Source organism: Pseudophryne corroboree, chromosome 5 (assembly GCF_028390025.1).
Source record: "Pseudophryne corroboree isolate aPseCor3 chromosome 5, aPseCor3.hap2, whole genome shotgun sequence".
NCBI lineage: Eukaryota > Metazoa > Chordata > Amphibia > Anura > Myobatrachidae > Pseudophryne > Pseudophryne corroboree.
The window spans coordinates 602,881,894-602,909,189 of NC_086448.1; the positions used below are offsets into that span (position 1 = coordinate 602,881,894).

Below are 27,296 nucleotides of genomic sequence, written 5' to 3' on the forward strand. Positions count from 1 at the left end.
GGCTTTCAGCACTGTTGAATATCCAGCTGCCTCAAGTATGTACAGCCCGCACCCTCTGCTGCTGATATCCGGCATGCTGCTGCTGGCTGTCCCCCCGCCCGGCTCGGCCACACAGCTGTATGGTGAGAAGGGCATCTCAGTTCCTGAGGTTTAACACATATGCCTCAGAAAATGGCCTCTGCGGTAAACGATACTAATGCTTACCGTGACAGTAACAGCGGGGAGGAAGGCGCACATCGGGATCCTGCAGCATGAAACAAGAACCCCTTCGGAGCGCAGCAGGCCACACTGAAAAGGGTGCATACCCGGTGCGGTGCTCTGCATCCCGGGTGGTGCCGAAGATGTGGAGTGTCGGAGGTGGCAGAAGCGCCGCAGCTTGGGGTGAGAAACCGCTGCAGCCCTTCCGCTGCTAAACTCTGCAATTAGTCTATTAAGGGGGTGGGCTCCCCTCATCATAGTGCCCCACAGGCCATGTTAATTCTGGGGGTAGGATCCCCTAACTCTATAATGGGAATTTTGGCTCATATCATGTGCTGTAACGTGAATTTTGGCTAATACTGTGTGCTATAATGTGAATTTCGGCTCATACTATGTGGGGTAATGTGAATTTTGGCTCATTCCGTGTGCTGTAATGTGAATTTCGGCTCATACCGTGTGCTGTAATGTGAATTTCTGCTCATACCATGTGGGGAAATGTGAATTTTGGCTCATACCATGTGGAGTAATGTGAATTTTGGCTCATACCGTGTGCTATAATGTGAATTTCGGCTCATACCGTGTGCTATAATGTGAATTTTGGCTCATACCATGTGGGGTAATGTGAATTTCGGCTCATACTGTGTGCTATAATGTGAATTTCGGCTCATGCCGTGTGGGGCAATGTGAATTTCGGCTCATACTGTGTGCTATAATGTGAATTTCGGCTCATACCGTGTGCTATAATGTGAAAGGGGCACCAGTACTAGATAGTATAAGGGGTCCTACTACACTGAAGGACACACCCCTTTTGAGTGACCACGCCCCTTTTCCGGAGCGCGCGCGCCTTCGGCGTGCGCATAATTTGCTATCTGCACTCTTTCATTCCACCTTCAAAAATTCAACTTCGACCACTGCACCTACATACACATACATACACACCCTGACATCTTTATATGCAGTGACACCGGTGGCGTCTGCACATACTTTCCTTTTGTATTTTTTTTTTTATTATCATTTTATTAATTTATTATTTTTATTAAGAAAAAATTATTATTTTTTTTTTTTTTTTTGGGGGGGGGGGGGGGGGGCGCCATTATTGATCTTGCCCTGGGCTCCAAAAACCCTAGTTACGCCTCTGCCTGCAAAAACATTTTGTGCAAAACAAGACTAGCCCTGTAGTTACTTATCATGTGCATTGAATCTAACGTTGGAGGGTTGGCTTTTGACGTCACACACGCGCCCAGCGTTCGCCCAGCCACGCCTGCATTTTTCCGAACACTCCCTGAAAACGGTCAGTTGACACCCAGAAACGCCCTCTACATGTCAATCACTCTGCGGCCGTCAGTGCGACTTAATTCTTCGCTAGAGCCTGTGCAAAAACACATTGTTCGCTGTACCCGTATGTCACGTGTGCGCATTGTGGGGCATACGCATGCGCAGAAATGCCATTTTTTTGCCTGATCGCTGCGCTATGAAAATCGGCAGCGAGCGATCAACTCGGAATGACCCCCCTATATGCGAAGGGTACAAGTTGCCGTTGAAGCAGTGCATCAATGCTGGGATTGGCACCCAAACTCGCACCCCTTGCAGCATGGTCTTGCCCAAAATTGCTCGCAGCCCTATGGGGGGTGAGTTCGGGCCACCATAAAATGCTGCTGCTGGTGCGAGAAACTTTCACACAATTGGATTGAACCCATAATTATTTTATTTTTTTATGTAGACAGATAGATGACAGGTAAATAGAATGTATTCCATTTAGAATCTTAGATAGGTATTTCAGTCTCTACTTACATTTTGTTGCTGGCACAGAGGAGAGCAGCATGGTGTAGTTGCTGCAGAACCACTTTTGCTCAGCAGATGGTGATATAAACCTCTAAACCTCCTAATGTTATATGCTGAATACTAGGTATTGTAGACATGTATCAAACACAGAAATGTAACATAATTTATTAGCAGTTAGGTCTAGGTTTTGCTGCTGACAAAAGATAAAGCACATCGGGGGTAATTCCAAGTTGATCGCAGCAGGCTTTTTGATAGCAATTGGGCAAAACCATGTGCACTGCAGGGGGGGGGGGGGCAGATATAACATGTGCAGAGAGAGTTAGATTTGGGTGTGGTGTGTTCAATCTGCAATCTAATTTGCCGTGTAAAAATAAAGCAGCCAGTATTTACCCTGCACAGAAACAAAATAACCCACCCAAATCTAACTCTCTCTGCACATGTTATATCTGTTATATCTGCCTCCCCTGCAGTGCACATGGTTTTGCCCAACTGCTAAAAAATTTCCTGCTGCGATCAACTTGGAATTACCCCCATCCCTCCAAGAAAAAGCCTCATTAATTTGTGCTGTTTTGCTCAATGACAGGAATAGCAGCATTATCGTGCATTATATCTAGAATACAGTGTGTCTTCCTGGGGTGGTCTTCAGTTTGCCGGCTGTTGGGATCCCGGTGCACAGTATACCGGCGCCGGAATCCCGACACCCGGCATACCGACAGCTTTTCTCCCTCTTGGGGGTCCATGACCCCCCTGGAGGGAGAATAGATAGCGTGACACGCTTACCTCGCCACCGTGCCCGCAGCCATCCTGCAAGGGGCTCATTTGCGCTCGCCCACTTGTCGGTATGCCGGGGGTTTGGATTTCGGCGCCTGTATGCTGGCCGCCGGGAGCCCGGCCGCCGGCATACCATACTACACCCGTCTTCCTGTGCTCTGTGTGTCATTGAAAGCGTCAGTAAGTGCCACACACAGACAGTATGCATGAGTCCGCGAAGTATGGACAGAGGTGACACCTGTCATAGGCAAATGCAGGGGGGAGGGGGGTGTTCTGGTAGCCCGGAAACGCCCCTCCTCTTGGCAAGTAGCTCAAATTATGACAACAATAGCAATGGTGTTTAATACAAGTACTAGCACTGCGGCCACATCATGCAGTGTAAGGGACAGTGCAGAGCTGCTGCACATGCCATGTGGTAGCAACTTCTTCTACCAAATTTGCTCTGTGTGTGGATCTGAGTCCTTAATCAGTGCACTGGATGAGAAAGCAGTTACCAGGAAGAAGAGACAGTAACCTTACCATGAGGTGGGAGAATGTGTGATTAGAAAGTGCAGTACTGGTTCTATTATGTTTGTGTTTTTGGGGTCTGGGACTCCAGGTCGACAACAAAAAGGTTGACACACCTTAGGTCGACGCCAATTGGTCGACACACCTTAGGTCGACATGGACAAAAGGACGACATGGACAAAAGGTCGCCAGGAACAAGGTCGACATGGAAAAAGGTCGACATGAGTTTTTTTACGTTTTTTTGGTGTCGTTTTCTTCGTAGAGTGACAGGGAACCCCAATTAGTGCACCGCTTCGCTCGCCATGCTTCGGGCATGGTGCCTTCGCTCCGCTCCGCTTGGCACAGATTACCGATCCAATCGTAGTCCATGTGGATCGTTAAGCATGAAAAGGTTCCAAAAAAGAAATTTTTTTTTAAAAACTCATGTCGACCTTTTTCCATGTCGACCTTGTTCCTGTCAAACTTTTGTCCATGTCGACCTTTTGTCCATGTCGACCTAAGGTGTGTCGACCAATTGGCGTCAACCTAAGGTGTGTCGACCTTTTTGTTGTCGACCTGGAGTCCGGATACCGTGTGTTTATTATGGTATGTTTAGCCTTTTTCTTACCACTTATCTGTTTTATATTATGTTTGATACTGACTATAGTATTAAATATAAGAATGTATTCAATACAGTATCCAGTGTATAAAACGATCCATGTTCAGGGTCGTTACTAGGTTCTTCTACCTCTCCCCTAGACTCCTGCACTTGGGGGGTCATTCTGAGTTGTTCGCTCGCTAGCAGTTTTTAGCAGCTGTGCAAATCATAGTCGCCGCCCACGGGGGAGTGTATTTTCGCTTTGCAAGAGTGTGAACGCCTGTGCAGCAGAGCGGCTGCAAACCCATTTTGTGCAAAACAAGACCAGCCCTGTAGTTACTTATCCTGTGCGATGATTGCTGCGATGTAGGACACGGTAATGACGTCAGATACCCGCAAATGCCCGGCCACGCCTACGTTTTTCCAAACACTCCCAGAAAACGGTCAGTTGATACCCAGAAACGCCTTCTTCCTGTCAATCTCCTCGCGTTCGGCTGTTCGATTGGAACCAGTGCAAAACCACAAAGAACTTCGTACCCGTATGACACGCGTGCACATTGCGGTGCATACGCATGCGCAAAGTACCCGTTTTTTTCCACTGATGGCTACGCAGCGAACAACGGCAGCTAGCGATCAACTCGGAATGACCCCCTTGGTCCAATGTTCCGCAGAGTGGGAGATTGCAGATCGCATTTGGAAATCCCCCTCTAGAAATACTGCGTTTGCCACTGCCTGTATAGGGGGCAATAAATCATTAGTAACGGCGCTATAACCTGGGGAGGGACAGTGCTGCAGCTGTCCCGTGTACTTGGGGTGACAGCATGGCGCAGCAGTATAATAATGATGATGATGATGGCAGTGACAGGGCGCTCAGGTAAGGCGCTGCACAGGAGCGTGTCTGGCTCCCCCAGCATGTACACACAGCCTGGCAGGTATTAGCTCCTCCCAGGTGACGCGGCAGCGGGCGTTCCGTGCCTGTGTGACATCACAGAGCCGCCGGGCTCCAGTCGTCTGTGTGTGTCAGTGTCAGGCTGCTGGGGATGTGGATGCTGCTGCCGCACAGCCCGCACCGGAGCGGCGTGGGGAGGATGTCTTGTTGCCGGCAGCCAGGGATGAGCGGCGCAGGCGGGCGCTGAGAGCCGGGAATGGCAGAGTCCCCTCGGGCGCTGAGCTCGGGCAGCGGGGCCGGTGAGGCAGAGAGCGGCGCGGCGGGGGACGGGAGGTCGCTGTCTCTGGAAGAGATTCTGGATTTGTACAATCAGCCCATTAATGAGGAGCAGGCCTGGGCGGTGTGCTACCAGTGCTGTGCCTCCATGCGGGCCGGGGAGAGCGGGCAGCGGCACAGGATAGCCGGAGCCTCGGAGATCCGCATCCGGAGAGATGGAGCTGTCAGCATCAGCCAGAGCTGCGGGCCAGGTACTGTGCGTGTCTCCCCTCCCTCACTCTGTCTATGGACCCATTCATTCACCCCACCACCGGGCCATTCATTCCCCCACAGAGCGGCTTCCTATGCCGCATTGCTGTACCCCGGGGAGCTGTCAGTGAGTGTGAGCTCTGCACTTACACTCAGTCACTCAGGGGCCATCACACTGGGCATAACCAGCAGCAGCAAAGATCACAGCTGTGTTTCTGGCCACTGTAATGATGGCTTCATTGGAAGTAAGCAGTGGGACTCTGACTCATTGGTTATTGTGCTGTGTCCATGGTTATTGTGCTGTGTCCATTCACTTGGTCTTAAGTGGCGGTTCCCTGCCAATATGTCCCCCTCCCCCCATCATCCCTACATTGTCTGGTTTTCATTAAGTTCTCCCAAACCCTGCTGTACACTGGTGCTCCCCCTGTCACACCCCCTCCTTAGCCAATCACACACAGACCACCATCCTTTCACATATTCCCCCAAAACACTGATCTTTTCATTGCCTCTTTGGCAAGCTGTAGGTTGACGTTAGAGCTACAATTCCATGTAGAAATTACAAAAATAAATAAATAATAATATATATGTTCTCATGACATCTACAGTCAAAATATTTTTTGTTAAACTTCCTGGTGAGTAATGTACCAGCATAGGCTACTTGTGTAGTTCCTCCAGCATGTAGGATGGGCCCAGTGACAAACTGTGTACACACAAAATGAGATATTACTCACAGGGAAAAAATACATCTCTTTATAGCCAATTACTTGTTTCATGCAGGGCCAGCTGTGTGTACATAGACTTCAAAGTGAATGTACTTAACAGATGTTATAATGTGTGAAAACAGGTTGAATGATATTAGTGTCTCATCCTGGATTTTAGTATTATTCCTTGCAGCTGGAATTTTACAGCATAATATACAGTATGTTTTGTCTAATGTTACCATTTTTACAGGCTATTTGAATGGCCATGTGTACATTAAGAATAATGTGCATGCTTGATGCTATATGGGGACATCATTGTTTACATCAGTAATTGGCGTCATTATGTAGCTTCTGCATGTGGAACTACACTGGGTCCTGTCAGTAGGATGTGGAAGCTAGCCTATTGTTCATCATCTGAACATGGCAGTCCGTGGTGAATATGTCAGCCTGCCTGGAGTCGCACTATTCTCTCTCTTTCTTTGCTTATGTAACACAGTTATATTGGGCTCTTTTTGTTAATCAGTAATAAGGTTCTCGAGTATAATAATTGCTGATGACTAGTGAGCCGTTTTCCCATTCAGATCTATATGTATAAACATACAGGTCCCATCTAGAAGAGCCGGACACACTGAGAAACAGATGCAATGGCTACACATTATGTAGAGCAAATGAGATGTTTGGGTTTCCTGATTTCAGGATGAAACCAAGCTTTCCATGTCGTCCTTCCTTACAGCGGATGCAGTGAATCTCGCATTGATTTGCACTGGTTTTGCATGAAAACATCAATTTCTCATGCTCTCTGCACCAAATGCTTCAGAATATCAGTGGATGAGGGAAGGGAACCAGTGTTCTTGTTGCTAAGATCACGTATACTTATCACTTGATTGTACGGTTAGAGGCTCATGCTATTTTAGTAGATATAAAATTCAATAGAAATAAATAATTTAAGCTAGTAATTTTATTGCTGTAACTAGTACTAATATGAAACCGTGTTATGTATTAGATACTTCACTAAATCTCTGTATAGTTAGTATAATGAATGCTATGTGGCACTCTGAGTATATTATGTACAGTATATTTGAGACCACCAGAATGCATAATAAGACATGTCAAAATCCATATGTTTTAATTTGCAGTAATGAGTTACTCATCATGGCTCTTATACTTATAGGTTTCTTACAAAGCTAGAGAAGTGTTTATAATGAAACTATCTTTAAGCGATGGTCTGGAGATATAGGGGGTCATTCCGAGTTGATCGCTCGCTAGCTACTTTTAGGGGCCGTGCAAACACATAGTCGTCGCCAACGGTAGAGTGTATTTTCGCTTTTCAAGTGTGCGATCGCATGTGCAGCCGAGTGGTACAAAAACATTTTGTGCAAAACAAGACCAGCCCTGTAGTTACTTATCCTGTGCGATGATTCCAGCGACGGAGGTCCCGGAATTGACGTCAGATACCCGCCCTGCAAACGCCTGGTCACTCCCAGAAAACGGTTAGTTGACACCCATGAACGTCCTCTTCCTGTCAATCTCCTTGCGATAGGCTGTGCGAATGGATTCGTCGCTAGAAGCATTGCACAGCAACTATGCTGTTTGTATCCGTACGACGCGCGTGCGTATTGCGGTGCATGCACAGTTTTGGCATTTTTTTTACCTGATCGCTGCGAAAATCGGCAGCGTGCGATCAACTCGGAATGACCCCCATTCTGTTATCAACACAGACCAATTTGTATCTAGACACCAATAAGACTCGATACATAAACAGCATTTCACATTAGTGTGTGCTTTGTATAAATATGCGGTTCATGAGTACAAGCCTTGTGCGTAGTTTTATTGCCACCAAACCCTTAACAAAATCCTAATTTTATGTACTGCACATTGGGGGTCATTCCGAGTTGATCACTAGCTGCCGTTGTTCGCAGCGCAGCGATCAGGCTAAAAAATGGCATTTCTAAGCATGCGTATGCCCTGCAATGCGCACGCGCGACGTACGGGTATAAAGGCCGTTGTGGTTGTGCATAGGTTCTAGTGAAGTTTTCATTCGCTCTGATGGCCGCAAGAAGATTAACAGGAAGGGGGCATTTCTGGGTGTCAACTGACGGTTTTCAGGGAGGGTTTGCAAAAACGCAGGCGTGTCTTAAAAAAACGCAGACATGTCTGGGCGTTCGCTGGGGGGGTGTATGATGTCAAATCTGGACACGAATAGGCTGAAGTGATCGCAAGTGGGGAGTATGTTCAGAGCTACTCAGAAAGTTAACAAACTGTTTTTGCAGAGCTCGGCTGCACATGCGTTCGCACTTCTGCTAAGCTAAAATACACTCCCCAGTGGGCGGCGGCATAGCGTTTGCACGGTTGCTAAATCTAGCCAGCGAGCGATAAACTCGGAATGACCCCCATTATACACTAGTTCTAGATGGCTTTTGCATGCCGTTGCTATGTGTTAGTTGTCGTACTAAGCAGGCAGCCTCGGTGTTAATATGAAGTCTTCTTTTGTGGACTGTTGAACATATTTGGTTGGCACAGCAGTCCAGCTGTTTTGGTAACATAGCAGCATTTAGTTTGGTTTTTTATTGATTATTTTTATGGCATCAGCAGATCCCAGAGTTTGTTTTCTGCAGTGTGGACAATAGGAGCCAGTGTACATTGATAGAGAGATGTTGTCAGTCATACCACTTTTACACTCGCACTCCCGGGTCACTCCCGGGATGCTTCCCGGGATGCGTCCCGGGATGCCTTCCCGGGACTGACCCCTTTCACACTGCACTAAGACCTGGGATCGACCCGGGACAGCCCCATTTACACTGATCCCGGGATATCCCTGCAAATGCACGTGTGTCATTAGAAATGGCCTTTTCTGGCTCACATTGATGAGGTCACACTAGTCAACAAAGGGAGGGGTGGTGCCTGCTCACACCATTGCTGCAGTCATGGCCGACGGAGTACCAGTGTGTATGCCTGAGCTCATGATTCTTTCTGCTTTGCAGATGTTTCATACAGCCACTGACAGCATGATGCAGCTTATCACACTGTGCAGTATACTGCACATATATTTTATGAGGAGGAGGAGGGCGCAATTTATGCTGGATAGGGCTGCTAGTCGCCGCCAATATTTGCGCAGGAGGAGAGCCTTCATATCATCCAGGATGAGTATCATACTGAGCGTGAGTATGGGCCCTAACCGCTCATTTTGGTCCAGAGATCGCCGGCACGGAGAAGCCTTTATGAGGACCGGGGAAGCTTACCAGGATGAGGAGTGGATGGCTAACTTCCGTGTGTCTCGTGCAACCTTTAACTACATCCTGGAATTACTTACCCCAGCACTTGACATGCAGACCACCAGGCTTAGGAGACCCATCGAGGCACGCAGGAGATTAGCTATTGCATTGTGGTGGTATGCTACCCCAGGAGAGTACCGCTCAGTCTCATGCTTGTTCGGTGTTGCAATCTCCACCTGCTGTGTCATAGTCCACCAGGTGACTAAAGCAATTGTATCTACCTTATACAAGCGCTTCATATCTCTACCACAAGGACAGCGCTTACAGGATACCATCATTGGATTTGTGAAGCGAGGCTATCCGCAGTGTGGAGGAGCGATTGATGGGACACACATCCCCATTATTGCCCCACGTGACAACCATGCTGACTATTTTAATAGGAAGGGCTGGCACTCCATCATATTACAGGCTGTTGTGGACCACAAATATTGGTAAGTGTTTATTTTTGGGGTGGTGGGATGAGTTGCATGTGTGAGTTTTACATTCTAATTGTTTTCAATTTTACTGTTCTTTAGTTTCCTAGATGTGTTTATTGGCTGGCCAGGCCGATCTCATGACTCCCGAGTTCTTGCCAATTCTGACCTGTACAACATCGTAGAGGAGAAGCAGGGAGGCTGGCTGTACCCCAAAGAGTGTGCAAAGATTGTGAATGGGGTGGAGATCCCTGTCCACATCATCGGGGATGCTGCATACCCTTTACGCCCCTGGATTATGAAAGGCTACACCCAACAGGTCCAGTTAACCCCAGAGCAACAAACCTATACTCACACCCTGAGTTCAGCAAGGATGGTGGTTGAGAACGCCTTTGGCAGGTTAAAAGGAAGATGGCGTTGTTTGATGAAGCGCAATGATGTGGACCTTATGAATATGCCTAATGTAGTAGCTGCGTGCTGTATACTGCACAACATCTGTGAACTGCAAAATGAGCTATTCCTTCCTGAGTGGACTGTGCAGGACCCTGAGGTTATAAACCCACATGTGGAAGGTGCTTTGTTTGGGACTGCCTCAAACTCCGCTGCAGAACAAATACGCCACACTATTACGTCCAACCTTGCAGCACTGGTACAATAGTGTTTAAGAATCAGCACAACATGTTTGGTGAATGAAAATGTTTTTATTTTGTATTCCACCTTTGATCTTTGGGTTCATTATTTATGTTTTTCCAAAAAAAACACATTGCCAGCAACTGTGTATATATGCATAAACAATGTAGAAAACACTGTAAACATGGTCTACTTTACGCACAAATGGGAATGTTATGCCTAGATTTGCAAACAAGTTTTTATTGGCATAAAAAAAAAAAAAAAACACTGGTAGGTTTGTAGATACAACACCATAAACCACAGTGTCCCTGCAGTATATTATCACTGTGTAAAAAATAAATAAAAAGTGCTTTAATGTAGACACTATACAAAACAGAACATAGAAAAAAATGAAGGAAGGCACAAACAGTTGTGCATAAACAATGACCACACTGTGGTTATTTAACAACAAATAACAACCAAAAAAAGCAATTCACTGTGTTTCACGGCAAATTGCGCAATACAGTAAACTCTGGGCTTGGCGCACTAGATGGTGCAGTATTTGGGGCATAGTATGGACCAGGATTAAATGATGAAAAACCCTGCTCAGGGGGGTATTGTGAGTTGTGGTGTTGGTTTGGTGCTCTTGAGGTATTGGTCATACGCTCATAGAACGCCATGTTCATTTGGTGCAATTCCCTGTGGCGGTCATACTGCTCTCTACTCATGCGTTCCTGCATTGTCATGACTTGGGAAAGGAATGCATCATGCATTTGGCGTTCTGCCTCTAGAAACCTGTCGAGCCTTGCATCCTCCTGTGCGGACATTGTAGCGTCCATCTCTCGGAGTTGGTCGACAAGGACATTTGACATGGCTTTAGCCACTTGCTCCGCTCTGTTCAATTTCTTCCTTCTAGGCGGTACGGTGTAAACTGTGAAGAGAAGAAATACAAAATGAGCGTATATAAAAATAGCAGCGTTAGCAAACATGTGTTTGTGGCATTAATCCACCTATACACTAGCTACTCTGCAACATTGAACTTTTTTTAAAAATGCAAAGCCCCCCTGCGTGGGGGCAGAAAATGCAAAGTGTGCCACCGTGCCAGCAGCGTGTTGAGCGCAGTGATCCTGCAAGGGGCTCATTAGCGCTCGCCACGCTGCCGCCACACTGGCCACTCATACTACGCACATAACCGGATGATTAACAATTGTGGATTTGTGCTATGAGTGTTAATTTCTAAACATGTACTTACTGTTTTTCTGTAAAGTTGGGGTGACGGCACTTTGTACAGTCCCACTGTCACTGGTCTGAGCATCCACGACGTCTTCAATGGTTGCAGTTATGCTGTCGTCGTTTCTGGATGTGTTTATGGACGGCTGGGATGATGTGTCGCTGTCCTCAGGTGTGTCGTCAATTAACAACGGTGATGATGGACAGACGTCACTGCTTGTCTGTGTCTCTTCTGGAGTGCCTTCTGTAGCAGTGTACTGTGAACTGGAAGACAGACTCACCGGACTGCATATAGCTGTGTTTCCAAAGATATTGGCGCACATGTCATAGTACTGCCAGTCGATACGGCCAACACCGCTCTTTTTCCTGTTGTTGTCATGCACCTTAAGGAAATGCTTTTTAAGAGTTTTCATTTTGTTTAACACTTGCTGCTGTGTGCGGATGATTCCCCTGGCTTGCAGCATCTTGGAGATGTTTTTATAAATGACTGCATCTTTGACTGTGCCTGTGATCTGCCTCATAATTTCCTCCTCTCCCCTAATGCTCAGCAACTCTCTCACCTCCTGGTCTGTCCAGGTCGCCATGCTGCCTTCCTCACACGCATCAAGGACGCTCCCCAGGGCTCTGAATGATGACATCATCTTTTCTGAGCCCATGAAAGCTCCAATCGGAGGCCTTTTAACAGTCCCGGGTAGTGAATCCCGGGACGGGCCCTTTCACACTACCCAGCTTCCCGGGACGGTCCCGGGTTCAACCCTGCTTTTGACCTGGGATGAAATCCCGGGATGCTCGTCCCGGGAAATTGTCCCTGTACCCATTTACACTGAGAAGAATCCCGGGATGATGCGCGTTCACGTGCAATATCCCGGGATTTTTCTGCGAGTGTAAAAGGGGTATAAGAGACTGTGCTGTCGGAATTGTAAAGGAACATTCAGGCTTTGTGCAGCGACTTGAAGGAGGGAAGAGAGCAGGGTAGCCAAGATTGTCAATATACTGACTGCTGGGAGACACAAAGACTAGTCCGCTGGGTCTCTCTGTGAGGGAAACCTATTCCACTAGCGTTCTGTATGAACATTTTTCTTTATGAATGATGCATGCAAAGTGTGCAGTCAGCTATGAAATGCTAACTGCATACAGTCAGGATTCAAGTACATAGTGAAGGAGCCACATCAGGTACATAAGTACAGTGATCCCTTCTGCTTTACCTCCCACTTCAGTACATTGACAGATGACCAAACGGTTTTATGCTCTGTGCTGTCTAGTGTAAAGCTTGTTCAGTGCTAAAATCCTTTTGGAGACCATCGTTCATGACATCTAAATTACTGAATCCTTTGAGATCAATACTGAACATTCATAAAGAACATGTAAAAAAAATGTATCTGATTGAAATAGTTTCCTTGGTGGCTTTGATGTTGGTAACCTCAATGATAAGTATAACATGCTATTTGGTTTTTCCATCTGGCTGCTGTATGGTTCCATGGGGTGCTCATAGTGTAGCTGGGAGGTTGGCTTCTTAGGATGCTGTAACTGTGAGTGAATTTGTACATTTTCCAGAGCTGGGCATCCTCTAGTGCAGGCATTCCCAACTGTGGTCCTCAAGGCACACCAAGAGTGCAGGTATTAGTGATATCCAGGCACTGATGGTTAAATCAAAATAACAGAGGTACTAATTAAATCACCTGTGTTCAAGCCTGGATGTCACTAATACCAGGACTGTTAGGGGGGAACTCAAATGTTTGAAAAGTTGGTTGGGTGTCTGTTTTTTCCTATCTAACATACAGGAAAAAACAGACAGCCAACTGACTTTCCAAACAATTGATTATCCACCTTAAGGGTTGCTTAGATTTTAAGAACAGATCACTCGTGTGTACCCCCCACAGAGATAGCGATGCGCCGGTGCTAGATTGGCCTGCATGCAGGCTCAATCTAGCACGTTGCTCATTTCATCCGCCGGGTGAAGAGAGCGCCCCCCCCCGTCCTTCCCCGCATCGCTCAGCACACATCGCGCTGTGCTGAGCGGCGGGAGAGATGTGTGCTGAGCGGTTCGCTCAGCACACATCTCTCCTGTCTATATGGCCCTTTAGTGTGCCTTGAGGACCGAGGTTGGGTAACACTGCTCTAGTGGAAAGTCCCACCTTATGCTGCAAGAAAATGGTTCTATCGCTACCTGCTATGCTCTGGTAGGGAATGCATTCCTGCACTGTGTACTGAATAATGATCCACCAGCATTGTTTGAGTCTCCTCCATTAGGGCATCATTTAGCTTCCAAAACCCACAGGCGTTGCATTTATAAGCATATAAACAGAACTAACACTAAAAATAGCTGTTCCACGTTAAACCCATTTATGTTTATCACATGCCATTTTATTCAGCCACTACTTGTCCCATTTTCATTCATTTGCAGCATTTAAACTCCTTTGACAGCGATATACGTCTTTAATGGCATTAAAAAAAACCTCAAACATCATGAGTATGTATTTTTAAGTTGTTTGCTGTGTTGCATTTCTATTGACTTATAAACATTGCTATTGCTATCACATCAAACCAGGCCTCGGCATGCGGGGCGTCCTTAACTTGCGCTGGGCGCCCCCCCCCCCCCCGCATGCTAGTGGAATGAGTTGTAGTTTTGCGAATTTTTCAAACAACTACTAGTCATGCTGTATTAGGGCCTTAAGGCCAGAATTCAAAACTAAAAAACACTACAGTCATCATTATGGCAAATAGGAACAGAGTTAGTCTGAATGCCAGCTAAAGTAAAACTGTAGCTAAACGTATATTAGCTGTGTACACACTAGACAACTTATTAAATTAATTTGCTGATAGCAACCATTTAAGACAAATTTGCGTTATTGTCCAGTGTGTACCTACTAGATTGTTAGCAATGCACGCTCCTGCGGATCGCTAGCGACATCACCCGTCACCTGTACATACAGCTCAATCTGGGGGTGACACTAGCAATGCTCCTCCCCCTGACACCGCTCCGTCGCTGCTGACATCAGCAAATGTGTATGCACTTGCCAATGCTGACACCCCCCGCCAGGTTTGTTGCTGCCAATATCGCACTGGGTACACATCGTTTAGTGTGTACCCAGCTTTAAAGATTTCTTCCATGATTTTGGCAGAATCAATTCTGACAAGTCTGAGATGAAGGGGGTAAAAAAAAACGTTCCTTAAAATAGCAGCATAATATCTATCAATCATTTGACAAAGACTCACTGGATGAGTGCAATAAGGGTGCCTTTACGGGGGGCTAATAAAATGTTCAGTATTGCTTCAAACGGCCACTAAAAAACCCACCTATTCATCAAAGCATACCCTCCCGATGCATAACCCAGTGCTGAAGCCGCGCCTCCACCCCCCTGCCTCATGCCGTGAACACCTCAGCTTTGCTTGCATACTGCCATCTGGCTACCTCCCACTTGCCTGTACCTCTTGTCATCTGTCTGTCGCCCCTCCCCACTAGATTGTTAACTCTTCAGAGCAGGGCCCTCTTTCCTCTTGTTATCTAAGCCCTCGTCTCGACACATTTCACTCGCAGCTCTCCCCTACTCAACGACCATCTTTATCCTGCTAGATTGTTAACTAGATTGTTAACTCTTCAGAGCAGGGCCCTCTTTCCTCTTGTTATCTAAGCCCTCGTCTCGACACATTTCACTCGCAGCTCTCCCCTACTCAACGACCGTCTTTATCCTGCTAGTAAAGGCTCATCGCCATCTATTGCCACCAGCCTCTAGTAGTACAATGATCACTCCATCAATACTTACATCTTAGCTGTATTATGTCTTGAGAACGTGTGGTGCTCTGTTACCTGTACTCTATTTCTGTTATTTATTTACTGTAATAATATGTTTTGTCTCCTGTACTGTCCTTTGTACGGCGCTGCGAAACACATGTGGCGCCTTATAAATAAAATGTAATAATAATAATAATAATAATATTGTTTCCTTTTACTGGGCCTTAGCTTTGGTTTTGTTTTCTGGATTCCATTGTGTATTATCGAGGGTTATCTGGTTATACAACATTGTGTTTCAGTTACTTAACTAAAAAAGAGGAAACATTTATTTTGATGTGACGATCATAGATATTCTTAGAAGGTAATATTAGAACAGCATTTACATGAAATCAGTACAACAAACGTAACAAATAATCATGATGAAATATCAGGGACAAAGTCCAGACCAAATAAATGCATTACGGAACAGTATTGCGGTGTACACTGTGCACTCTTCCTTAAAAAATGTCTGACTTTTACAAGATACAAGTTATCGGTATACGGAAATCTCACTGGCCACCTTTTCCAGTACAAATATTCTGAAAGGACACGTACAGTATGCAGCTTTTCCTCTACATCTACAGCGTGAAATACCGTTGTATTTTGAGTTTATGTATTTTTACTGTAGCCATTCTGTGTCCATTCTCGGCTGACTTTTCCTCCTTCTCACACCAAAGAGATATTGACACCACACCACATACCCTTACCTCATCCAAATGGGATATGCAGCACTCTTGGAGGGTTTAATTGCTGTAACTGCCAATCACAATGATGTAAAGTAACATGCCAAAATAATTAGTAAGTGCTACAGGTTGCTAGGGTCACCTGCACCTCAGAGGGCCATGTCTAGGAAAGTTGGAACAGACAGCAGTCGACAATAAAGCTTTCAATGGTTTTCTAGTGGTAATTACTTTTGATAAAACGCTAGTTTTGGGTGTTTTTTTTTGTAGAAGAGTTTGCTAAAGTAGCTGATTTCTGGAGTTTGCTAAAGTAGCTGATTTCTGTATAGCTGTGATTAAACATGTTTTGAGGTTGTGTAATCAGACTTTAGTTCTCACATGCAGCAATTATCAACACTTTAATAATAGGTTTATGGGCTGCTGTGCCGTTATAGTGAGTTGTCTTCTGAAATGTGCAGATTCTCAGTCTTCCTTGTGTGAGAACATTTGTTCTAGACTCATGTATTCTAAATGGATGCAACCATTTAAACGAATGGCCTGTTTTCTCTAATCCGTTTTATGTGATTTACTTGTTATACCAAAATGTATCCCTCTTTGGCTATCGCTTTATATACTGATATTTGTAATGAAGAACTAAGTTGACTTTGCTTGTTTTTGTTTTTTTAATGCTTCCCTTTCTGGCTAAATATAGCCTCCAGATAATCAGTAAAATAGGACACCCTCCCAGGCACAGTCTGTAACAGACGGTTCCCTGTGGAAAATCCTTTTAACAATTTTCCTTGGTACTATTTAATCAGTTACATTTTAATTTTTAGGACAAAGCTACCATTTTTCTTTTCCTGACTCTGTTTTTTCTCACTCTTATTTTTCTTCTCTTCCCAAAATATCTCCCCCTCTCCTTGCCACGGGATCCGGTCTTTAGGTCGACATGGTTTCTAGGTCGACAGGGACTCTAGGTCGACATGTTCTAGTTTTTCACATGTTTTCTCATTTTTAGAACTTTTTCATACTTTATGATCCACGTGGACTACAATTGGGAATGGTAACTTATGCTGAGCACAGTGAGGCACCTTGCCCAAAGCATGCGAGGGGACACGGTGCACTAATTGGGGTTCCCGGTCACTGTTCGGAGAAAACGACACGAAAAAAGTAAAAAAAAACAAAAAACCCTCATGTTGACCTTTTCTCATGTTTACCTAGTACATGTCGACCTGAAGTCCCTGTCGACCTAGTAACTATGTCGACCTACTTACTGTCAACCAATAGTGGTCGACCTAAATCTAATCTACCTAAAAGACCACACCCCTTTGCCACACATTATGCCCTTTCCTTGTTACACCAGTTCCCTTTCCCTCTGTAGGCTTTGTGATTGTACTAAGCCTTGGAGAGTTATAAAGTGGAGAGAGATAACCATCCAATCAGCTCCTAATTGCCATGTTACAGGGGATCAGTACGTAATCCCGCTGGATGGGATCCCGGCGGTCGAAATACCGACGCCGGAATCCCGACCACACAATCCCGACAGGGGCGAGCGGAACGCAGCCCCTTGCGGGCTCGCTTCACTCACCACGCTGCGGGCACGATTCCTCGCTACGCTCGGCACACTATTATATTCTCCCTCTATGGGTGTCGTGGACACCCACGGAGGGAGAATATGTCGGGATTGTGGTGGTCGGGATTCCGGCGTCGGTATTTCGACCGCCTGGGATCCCGTCCAGCGGGATGTTGACCGCATCCCTGTTACAGGCTGTGTTTTTGCAAAATGACAGTAACTGGTTGGTTGGTAGTTTATCCCTGTCCACTTTATCACTCTTGGAAGCAAAAAAAACAATTTTGATGAATGATTGTTTGAAACAAAAGATTTGTGTCAACTTTGTCCAAGATATCCATTACAAAACTATCTAACCCTAGATCCATGCAAAAACTATTTCAGCAGCTATATGGACTTATGTGGACCATACATCTACAGACTGATCCCCCGTTCTGCCGATCAGTGATTCAATCTGTCGATTGGCAGACATTGATAGCTGATCTGTAAGAGAATCACCCAAAAACAGGATGTTTTAATTGCCAGTCCCTATCATTTTTGATTGTAATTATTCAATCGTGGATTTTCAACATGTTTGATTTCCCCGATCCCAACTGACCAAGGCATCAGAAGAAGTGGGAATTGCCTATTGCCCTAAAAAATGATGACACAATCCCATTAAAGGTAAAGATTTTGAGCAAACCTACATTTTTGCCAGTATATTTTTCCCAGAATAGTAACCATGGGCTAAATACCGGATTCTCGGCTATTACATTTAGCCCCATGTCTCCATCCAGTCCCATGTTGTTATAATTTATTATTATCCTTTATTTATATGGCTCCAAAAATGATCTGCAGCACCTTTATAAGTACAGAAACAGTGATTTACCGTACAAAACTTTGCAGGGCAAGGTTTATAAATATTGCTGCATCAGTCATAGTACCCAAATAACTGCAGGGTGGCCAAACCCAAAGGCTGGTGCCAGAGTGGAAAGGAGATGATTGTATAGGTGAAGGTAGAATAAGCACATTAGGGAAGAGGGCCCTGCTCTTGAGAATTTATAAGGTAAAGGCTTCACAGATTTGGGCTATTCCAAGAAGAGTTTATAATCTTTGCAGATGACACTAAACTGTGTAAGGTAATTCATTCAGAAAGTGATGTGGAGTCTCTAAAGAACGACTTATTTATACTTGAAACCTGGGCATCTAAATGGAGAATGAGGTTCAATATAGAAAAATGCAAAGTTATGCATTTTGGGACAAAAAACACACTTGCATCCTACACTCTAGATGGGGAAAATATAGGGGTATAACTGTGATGGAAAAAGATTTGGGAGTGCTCATAGATTATAGGCTTAATAACCGTGCACAATGTCAAAATGCAGCTAAGAAGGCATGTACAGTGCTTGTGTGCATTAAACGGGGCATTGAGACAAGGGACGAGGATGTAATCCTGCAGCTGTACAAATAATTGGTACGTCCGCACCTGGAATATTGTGTTCAATTCTGGGCACCATATTATACAAAAGATATCGGGGAACTAGAAAGAGTTTAAAGGCGAGCTACTAAATTGAGTAAAGGATTAGAGACACTGGAGTAAGAGGAAAGGCTTACTAGGTTAAATATGTATACTCTAGAACACAGGTTCTCAAAGTCGGTCCTCAGGACCCCACACGGTGCATGTTTTGCAGGTCTCCTCACAGAATCACAAGTGACATAATTAGCTCCACCTGTGGACCTTTTAAAAAATGTCAGTGATTAATTAATACACCTGTGCACCTGCTGGGTTACCTGCAAAACATGCACTGTGTGGGGTCCTGAGGACCGAGTTTGAGAACCACTGCTCTAGAACAGTGATTCTCAAACTCAGTCCTCAGGACCCCACACAGTGCATGTTTTGCAGGTAACCCAGCAGGTGCATAGGTGTATTAATCACTCACTGACACATTGTAAAAGGTCCACAGGTGAAGCTAATTATTTCACTTGCGATTCTGTGAGGAGACCTGCAAAACATGCACTGTGTGGGGTCCTGAGGACCGAGTTTGAGAACCTGTGCTCTAGAAAAGAGGCGTCTAAGAAGAGACCTTATTAATATTTTCAAATATATAAAGGGTAATTTACAAGGAATTGGCAGGGGACTTGTTTATTAAAAGAACTCTGTATTGGAGGACACGTGGGCACTCGCTGAGGCTAGAGGAGAGAAAATTCCGTACACAACGTATGAAAGGGTTCTTTGCGGTAAGTACAATAAAGATTTGGAACTCCCTGCTGGAGCAGGTGATAGTGGTAGACTCTGTAAATGCATTTAAAAACGGATTGGACAAATTTCTAACTGGAAAATGTATCCAGGGCTATAGCATTTAACATATTGACATTAAATATCTGGGAGTGGTAAGAATTATAGTTGTCAATTGGTACTAAATAATTACTTCAGCAGGCGCATTATAATATGAACAGCTTAACACAATACAGGTTGGACCCGATGGGCTTTTTGCCTCTTTTCAACCTCACTAACTATGTAACTATATAATGGGAAAAATGAGAAAGTTTAACAATTGATCTTTTGTTAGATGCTTCTGTGGATCCTGTTCAGTCTTAAGTGATACTGAGATCATTCAGTAAGCAACTCCACTTAGATTAGTTGATAGACACACCTAGGGCTACTAAGAATTTCAGGTGTTTCTCTTTTCTATGGCTTTCATTCCTGTACCAACTACTCATTTCTACTTCATTGACTGATCCAGACTGGAAAAAGGGAAATTTGTTTCCTGGCACAGCCATTGGGGGATATCCTATTAGCCCCGGTAAAACATCGGATGCGAAAAACGTATGTTTTTCGCCATTTTTCCAATGTTTCACCAATTATTTATTTATTTATTTTTTACAGGCTATCCAGATTGATCACCTGTAAAAAAAAAAAAAAATGCCCTTTCTCCCGAAAACACACAGGTTCAGTGAAACCTGTGTGTTTTCGGTAGAAACAGGTCCGTTTTCGCATGAAAACAGGGCTGTTTCTGGGGATTTGGTCTCGCCTGCCTGAGGCAGGCGAAACCAAATCCCCGATGGCCGGTAAAACCTGCAGCGTCCCCGTCCTCCTGCTGATGACGGAGATGCTGTGTGGCCGCTGACTGAGGTAAGCCGCCGGGACCTGTGTGCGGCTGCGGTGTCCCGATGACACGGGTGCTGTGTGGCCGCTGGCTGGGGTAAGCCGCCGGGTGACTGCTGCTTGGGGGTCTGCGTTCGGCGCCATGCCTGTGTGTCTCACGGGCAGTCGGCGGCACGCTGCATTGGGAGCTGTCAGGAGACGGCACCCGGTGCAGTGTCAGGTAACCCCCAATAAGCCACCGCTTGTGCTGGCTTATCAGGGGTAATAGGATAGTCCCCAGCAGGACAGTTAGCCCCAGTAATTTACGGGGGCTAATTGGATATCCCCCTTAGTCTTTATTTTCCTTTACTTGCCTATTATTTTACCCCCCAGACTGGACTTGGAAAATAAATTAAAACTTCCATTATGATTCAGCTACTATAGGCTACCAGCTCTTGAAGATTATTTTAAGTAACATACTTATACACTACCATGCAGTGGGAAGCGCATGTGTAAGCTGAGGAATACACACAGTAAGGAAGTCATCTTAAACAAATTTAAGATGGATTGATTAATTTAGATTACTTCTTACCCAACCCAACAGCTACTATCACTGCCCAATATATTTCTTCCTATTTCAAGGACAAGATTCATAAGATCTGAAATGAATTAGTATGCTCTTCCCTAGGCAGCAACCTGCTCAATAAGTTCCCTGTGCCCTCTCGTAGCTACTCTTTATTTAATGTCACAAATGAAGATGAAGTATCTACACTATTCTCATCTTCTGTCTTTACTACCTCTTCTCTTGATCCTATACCCTCACAGATCAGTAGAGCTGTCTCCTGTGCTCATCTCAATATTAACTAAAATCTGTAATCTCTCTTCTTGTATCTTTCCATCATTATTCAAACATGCAATGATCACTCCTGTTCTGACAAAAATGGACTCCTGACCCTAAGGGGTCAATATACTAAGATGGGAGTTCATTTAAGATGGGAGGTTGCCCATAGCAACCAATCAGATTCCAGATATTATCTTCTAGAAGGTGCTAGATAAATAAGAATTAGAATCTGATTGGTTGCTCTGGGCAACATCCCATCTTAAATATAACTCCCATCTGAGTAAATTTACCCCTAACGCTCTCAAATTGCTAACTCAAATCTCAGCTCCCACGTCCTTCCAAGCTACTTAAGAGACTTGCCAACACCCACCTTGGCACTTTCTTTTCTTGTACAGCTTACTGGGCCATCTTCAGTCAGGCTTTTGTTTCCAACATGCTCGACTGGTCGGGGCGATTTCCCTTCCATAACAGATTGCCGGTATGCATTATCTGATGTAATGAACAACATTTTCATACGTCCTTAATTGCACTGCACCGGGTCGCATGCGACATCTTCTGATTGGCCATGCAGCACGGCCGACAAGAAGATGTTGCTTGCGAACCACAGGAGCGTGCAATCAGGCATACACATTAGGTGATTGCACAGTTTGTCATTCCAATACGACAAGGTCATCAGAACACAGGGCCTGGTTCAGAGGTATGTGCAGTCTTTCTGTGACAATATGCTAATGCTGCAGCTTTTAAAATGTGTATAGATATGCCCACCAGCTGCGCCTCTAGTCTGCCGCTTGTGTACAAAGATGCACCATCACCAACAGTGGTCGCATCATTGAACTTCTGATTTAACCATAGGATTGTCCATTGAAACTGAGCTGCCAGGCCAGTTGAACTGTGTACAGTACACAGACGCAGTTGCTGGCTGCAGCACGCCCATGAAACGGTCCCAGCACATCTGCATTTGTCTAGCCACACCCCTCCAATCCTTCCCACCAATGCACAATGACTGTTTATTTCTGTGCGTCCAAATTCTCCCTGCGAGCGCGGTCAGAAATCACTTTCTTCCTGTGCAGTGCAACTCAGACACATGGGCCATACAATAGGATAAAAATCACTCAACTCTGCAAACATCTGCATTGTATCCATTTCTGAATCGTGCCTACAGTTCTATCCTGGTTCTTATCCTACTTATTAAATGGCGCTTTCAGTGTTCATTTCTATGGATCTACAGTACCGCCTCTTCACTTCCTCAGTCGGAGTACCACAAGGCTCAATGTTAGGTCCTCTGCTATTATCAATCTGTACCATGTCTCTTGGTAAACTAATCAGAATCAGCTCTTTCAGATTTCAGTATAATCTGTATGTGGATAATACTTAAATCTACATAGCGTCCCCTGATTTGTCATAATCTGTATTGGTCTGTGTCACTGAATGGCTGACTGGCTGTATATAATGAGTCAGTGTGACTCATTGTTATTCCACCGGCTGCGGGTCCCATCACTGCGGCGGGCCCCAATTCAATGCACCGGCTGCATCGCCACTAGGGCCTCTGACACATGCAGATACTTCAGGACTGGGAGGTGGTAGAGTCTTGGGACAAAAACCATTGTCTTCAGCAAAGTATGGACTACATCTTGTGGCCCACTCAGTTTGGAAAGGGTTCCATGGTCTATATATTTTGTGGGATGTAAATATATTGACTACTAATAATTATTGTTAAAAATAAAATAAAATAAAAAGTCAGATTTGTGTCCAACTTTTATGAAACCTATATCTCTCTCCAAATTATCACTCTTTATCACTCTCCAAGCATGGATGTGTATGCCGCAGAATGTCTACTGACAGTGTAATCTTAAGATTATTTTCATTTAAATGATAGCTAGCCATGGTAATACATGCAAGATGTGATATTTCACCTCTCCATGCTGACCATGTGACTTGCCTACATCATAAACAGCCTTTATGATGTCACTCAGCTTTGGTAGAAAGATCACTACTGTGTAGACAACTGTCAGTTATGAACTGTATCTGCTGATATCACATCTCACAAAGTATGCTCATTTTAATCTAAATAATATACAAAAATAATGTTAGATAAATATAGATAGATTACCTAAATAGGCTGCTCATGTGACTTGCTATTGAACTGTCAGACATCAACTGCATCTGTTAATATTCTACGGCTTCAGTTGTACCAAACAGCCCCTCTCGGTGCACCAGGTCACAGGCGACTCGGCTGCATTGAGTGTTTTTTTCGATCAAAATGTGCATCTTATTTGCACGAATTAAACCGAAAGCAACATCACTGCTTTGCTAGATTGCACTGATCAATTCGATGTGCGACATTTGTGCATCTGTGTGCGAATGAGTCTGAATCCCTATATAGATACGATGCAGTGGCTGAGCCTTTTATCATGCTGTGTTTCATTGTGCTTCATCTGCAACTTTGTACATGTTTAAAGCTAATTCCTGTGTGGTTAACATCGCAGGGCGGGATGTAATGGAGTCTGAGTTCGCCCTATGGGGCTAATTCAGACCTGATTGCTGCTGTGCGTTTTCACACAGCAGCAATCAGGTTTGAACTGCACATACGCTGGCCAGAACAATGCAGTCCGGGCAACGCAGGCGTGTCCGGACCATTGGTGGGAGGGGCCGCGTCGGATGCGTGATGTCACAAGTAGCTCCCTGCCAGCGTGCAGGAGCTGTGCTGGCCGGGAGTTACTCTTCCAGTACAAAAGCATCGCCACTCTGCGATGCTTTTGTACTTGTGCGGGGGAGGGGGGGGGGGGGCCTGACATGCGGGGCGGACTAGCCCTGTGCTGGGCGTCCCCTCGCATGTCTGAAGACTAAATTTAGCACATCTACGATCAGGTCTGAATTAGGCCCTATGTGCGGGATGCCGGTCGAACTCGCCCGATTTTTTTTATTTTTTTTAAAAGGGGCAGTCATTATAATGGATGTTGGACGAGCTCAGACTCCATTACATCCTACCTGCAGCGTCTGTGGTGCGAATAAGACGCAATATTGAAAGAATAAGATGGTCGCTACACTCTGAAAAGTTCTGTTGCACCAGGCATCTCACGCTGTATGTCCTATTGAAGCTAGCAGTATGAGATCACTTCAGTAACCTAATGTTAGAGAAATATACAGGGTTGTATTTAGGGCCACATGGGCCTGAGGCTGAAATGATCAAGTGCCTATAGTGAGTAGTGAGAATTGGAGGAGCTGTGAGTAGTACTGTGTGGGTGTGGCCAGAGCCCTAGTGTCTCCCAAATACCGTATTTGCCGGCGTATAAGACGACTGGGCGTATAAGACGACCCCCAACATTTCCACTCAAAATATAGTTTGTTATATACTCGCCGTATAAGACTACCCCCTCTTCCGCACACCTTCCACACACCAAATAAAACGTAAAAGAACATCAGATTGTAAAATGTATAAAAGTATACCCCTGTGTGCATTTATTGTTACCGGTTTCACATGAGTGCCATTAGTATTAGTATTAGTGCCATTACAGTACCTGTCATTGTCACCATTGTACGGCCACAACGCGACCGCAGCGCCTCCGGCCAGTCCCTGCATCTCCCTGTAATTGGCACTAGTGCGCAAGTCCGCATGTGCGAGCTCTGCGTAGACAAGGGGCGGGCCACGCTGATGACCCGCCGCGGCCGCACTGGATACCGCGCGATACTGGATGGTATGTAGAATGAGGTGGGCGGGCATCGGGAGGCCACTATGGCAGCTATGTCTATCCCAACTGAAGTGCACCCGGTGTATAAGACGACCCCCCCACTTGGAGGCATGTTTTTCAGGGCAAAAAAGTCGTCTTATACGCCGGCAAATACGGTATGTAAAAGCTGAAAAATTCCTTTATTTTGTCTGCAAAATAGATATACAAGTTTAATATTATGATTTATGGCTGACTACTGGTCGTCATCTATTTGTTAATAAATAAATCAATCTTACCTTTAATTTGTGTTAAGTAGTAAATCACCATGGCTGAAGGCATTTGTCTCATTCCCCTGTGCTGAATTCGCAACTGCTGACACTTTTCCTTTAGGTGCTGAAAAAAGGGCCGTATTCACGGGGTGGTCTTCAGTATGCCGGCTGTCGGGATCCCGGCGCACAGTATCCTGGCGCCGGAATCCCGACAGCCGGCATACCGACACTTATTCTCCCTCCTGGGGGTCCACGACATCCCTGGAGGGAGAATAAAATAGCGTGGCGCGGCGAGCCTGCCAGGGGCTCATTTGCGCTCGCCACACTGTCGGTAAGCCGGCGGTCGGGCTCCCGGCGCCGGTATGCTGGTCGCCGGGAGCCTGACCGCCGGCATACCATACTACACCCGTATTCACGGGCAGATGTGGGGAGAGATGTGTGCTGAGCGAACCGCTGAGCACACATCTCTCCTCCCGCTCAGTACAGCGCGATGTGTGCTGAGCATGCTGGGGCAGGGGGGCCGCTCATTTCACCCAGCGGGTGAAATGAGCGACCTGCTAGATTGAGCCAGGCCAATCTAGCACCAGTGATAGCGACGTACGGGGCCGCGCATCGCTATCGCTGTGGGTGGTACACATGGACAGATCAGGCTTAAAATCTAAGCAATCTAGTCAGATTGCTTAGATTATCGCTCCGTGAGCACCCCCCTTAGGAAGCAGCAACTTGTATTACCACTTTTTGGAAACTTCCTCCCAATGAGATTTCAAACATGGAAGAACAGTCCCTAGAAAACAAAGAATTATTTTGTTAATACTGGGCCACATAGTTAGTATAGAATCTTTGGGCCTAATTTAGATCTGATAGCAGCAAATTTGTTAGCTAATGGGCAAAACCATGTGCATTGCATGGGAGGCAGATATAACGTGCAGAGAGAGTTATAGGCCCTACACACTAGCCGACATCAGCCAAAGATATGAACGATCTCGTTCATAAATGAACGAGAACTCGTTCATATCTTTCAGTGTGGAGGCTCCAGCGATGAATGATGCGCGGCCCCGCGCTCGTTCATCGCTGGTCCCCCGTCGGCTGTACATGCAGGCCAATATGGACGATCTCGTCCATATATGCCTGCACTTCAATGGAGCCGCGTGACGGGGGGAGTGAAGAAACTTCACTCCCCCCGCCGCCGGGTCGCCCGCCGGCCGTATCCGCCGTCAGGCAGCTCGGCGGCGGATCGGCCAATGTGTAGGGCCCTTTAGATTTGGGTGGGCTGTGTTCAAACTGAAATCTAAATTGCAGTGTAAAAATAAAGCAGCCAGTATTTACCCTGCACAGAAACTAAATAACCCACCCAAATCTAACTCTCTCTGCACACCTGCTCTCTCTCTCGCCTGCAGTGCACATGGTTTTGCCCATTTTTTTTCTAGAAATATTCTAGAAATAATTACAAAAAAATAAAATAAAATCCATTTATCAGTGTTTACTAGCTACTAGTACTATAACTACTTGGTAAGCCTGTGGATATGTTTACAGGAGTGGAGCATCCTTCGATAAAGATCCTATTCGTGTACATATACTAAGGTCATATCCTGCTTCGTTTAGTTACTTGATACTATAGTTAAGATTTGTTAACAGTGATGTTATAACTTCCATGCCAGGATGTTATAATTAAACTTTTGTTAATATTTACATAGGATTACTACCTGCACATGAACAATGTAGCACACTTTGGGCGGTATTCTATTAGCAGTAAATTGTTGTGCTTATCACGCGAAAATTGAAGCAAAAACTGCTTTTCGAGGGTATGCGCGCTCCCATTTTTCCCATTTTTCAGCAAAATAAGTACTCAAATTGAATTCGGGGTACATAAAAATGGGTAGAAGTATATATTTGGTTCATATTATGGGACTTTATAAAAAAAAAAAAAGTGTAAACAGACCGACTACTCCCACCTGCAAGCCTAAAAGCACTAGTCCCAT

General features: G+C 45.4%; 1 protein-coding gene across 4 annotated transcripts in view; it reads left to right on the forward strand.

Moving 5' to 3' along the window:
- The first annotated feature begins 4,744 nt into the window (after positions 1 to 4,744).
- SPIRE1 (spire type actin nucleation factor 1) overlaps positions 4,745 to 27,296 on the forward strand; it is a 524,996-nt gene continuing 502,444 nt past the window's right edge. The window contains exon 1 of one of the 4 annotated variants that reach the window (XM_063923426.1): positions 4,745 to 5,251. In XM_063923426.1, coding sequence (XP_063779496.1) covers positions 4,981 to 5,251 — 271 coding nt within the window. In that variant the 5' untranslated portion in view covers positions 4,745 to 4,980. The remainder of the gene's footprint in view (positions 5,252 to 27,296) is intronic. The other 3 variants (XM_063923427.1, XM_063923428.1, XM_063923429.1) reach the window with 3 other exon arrangements.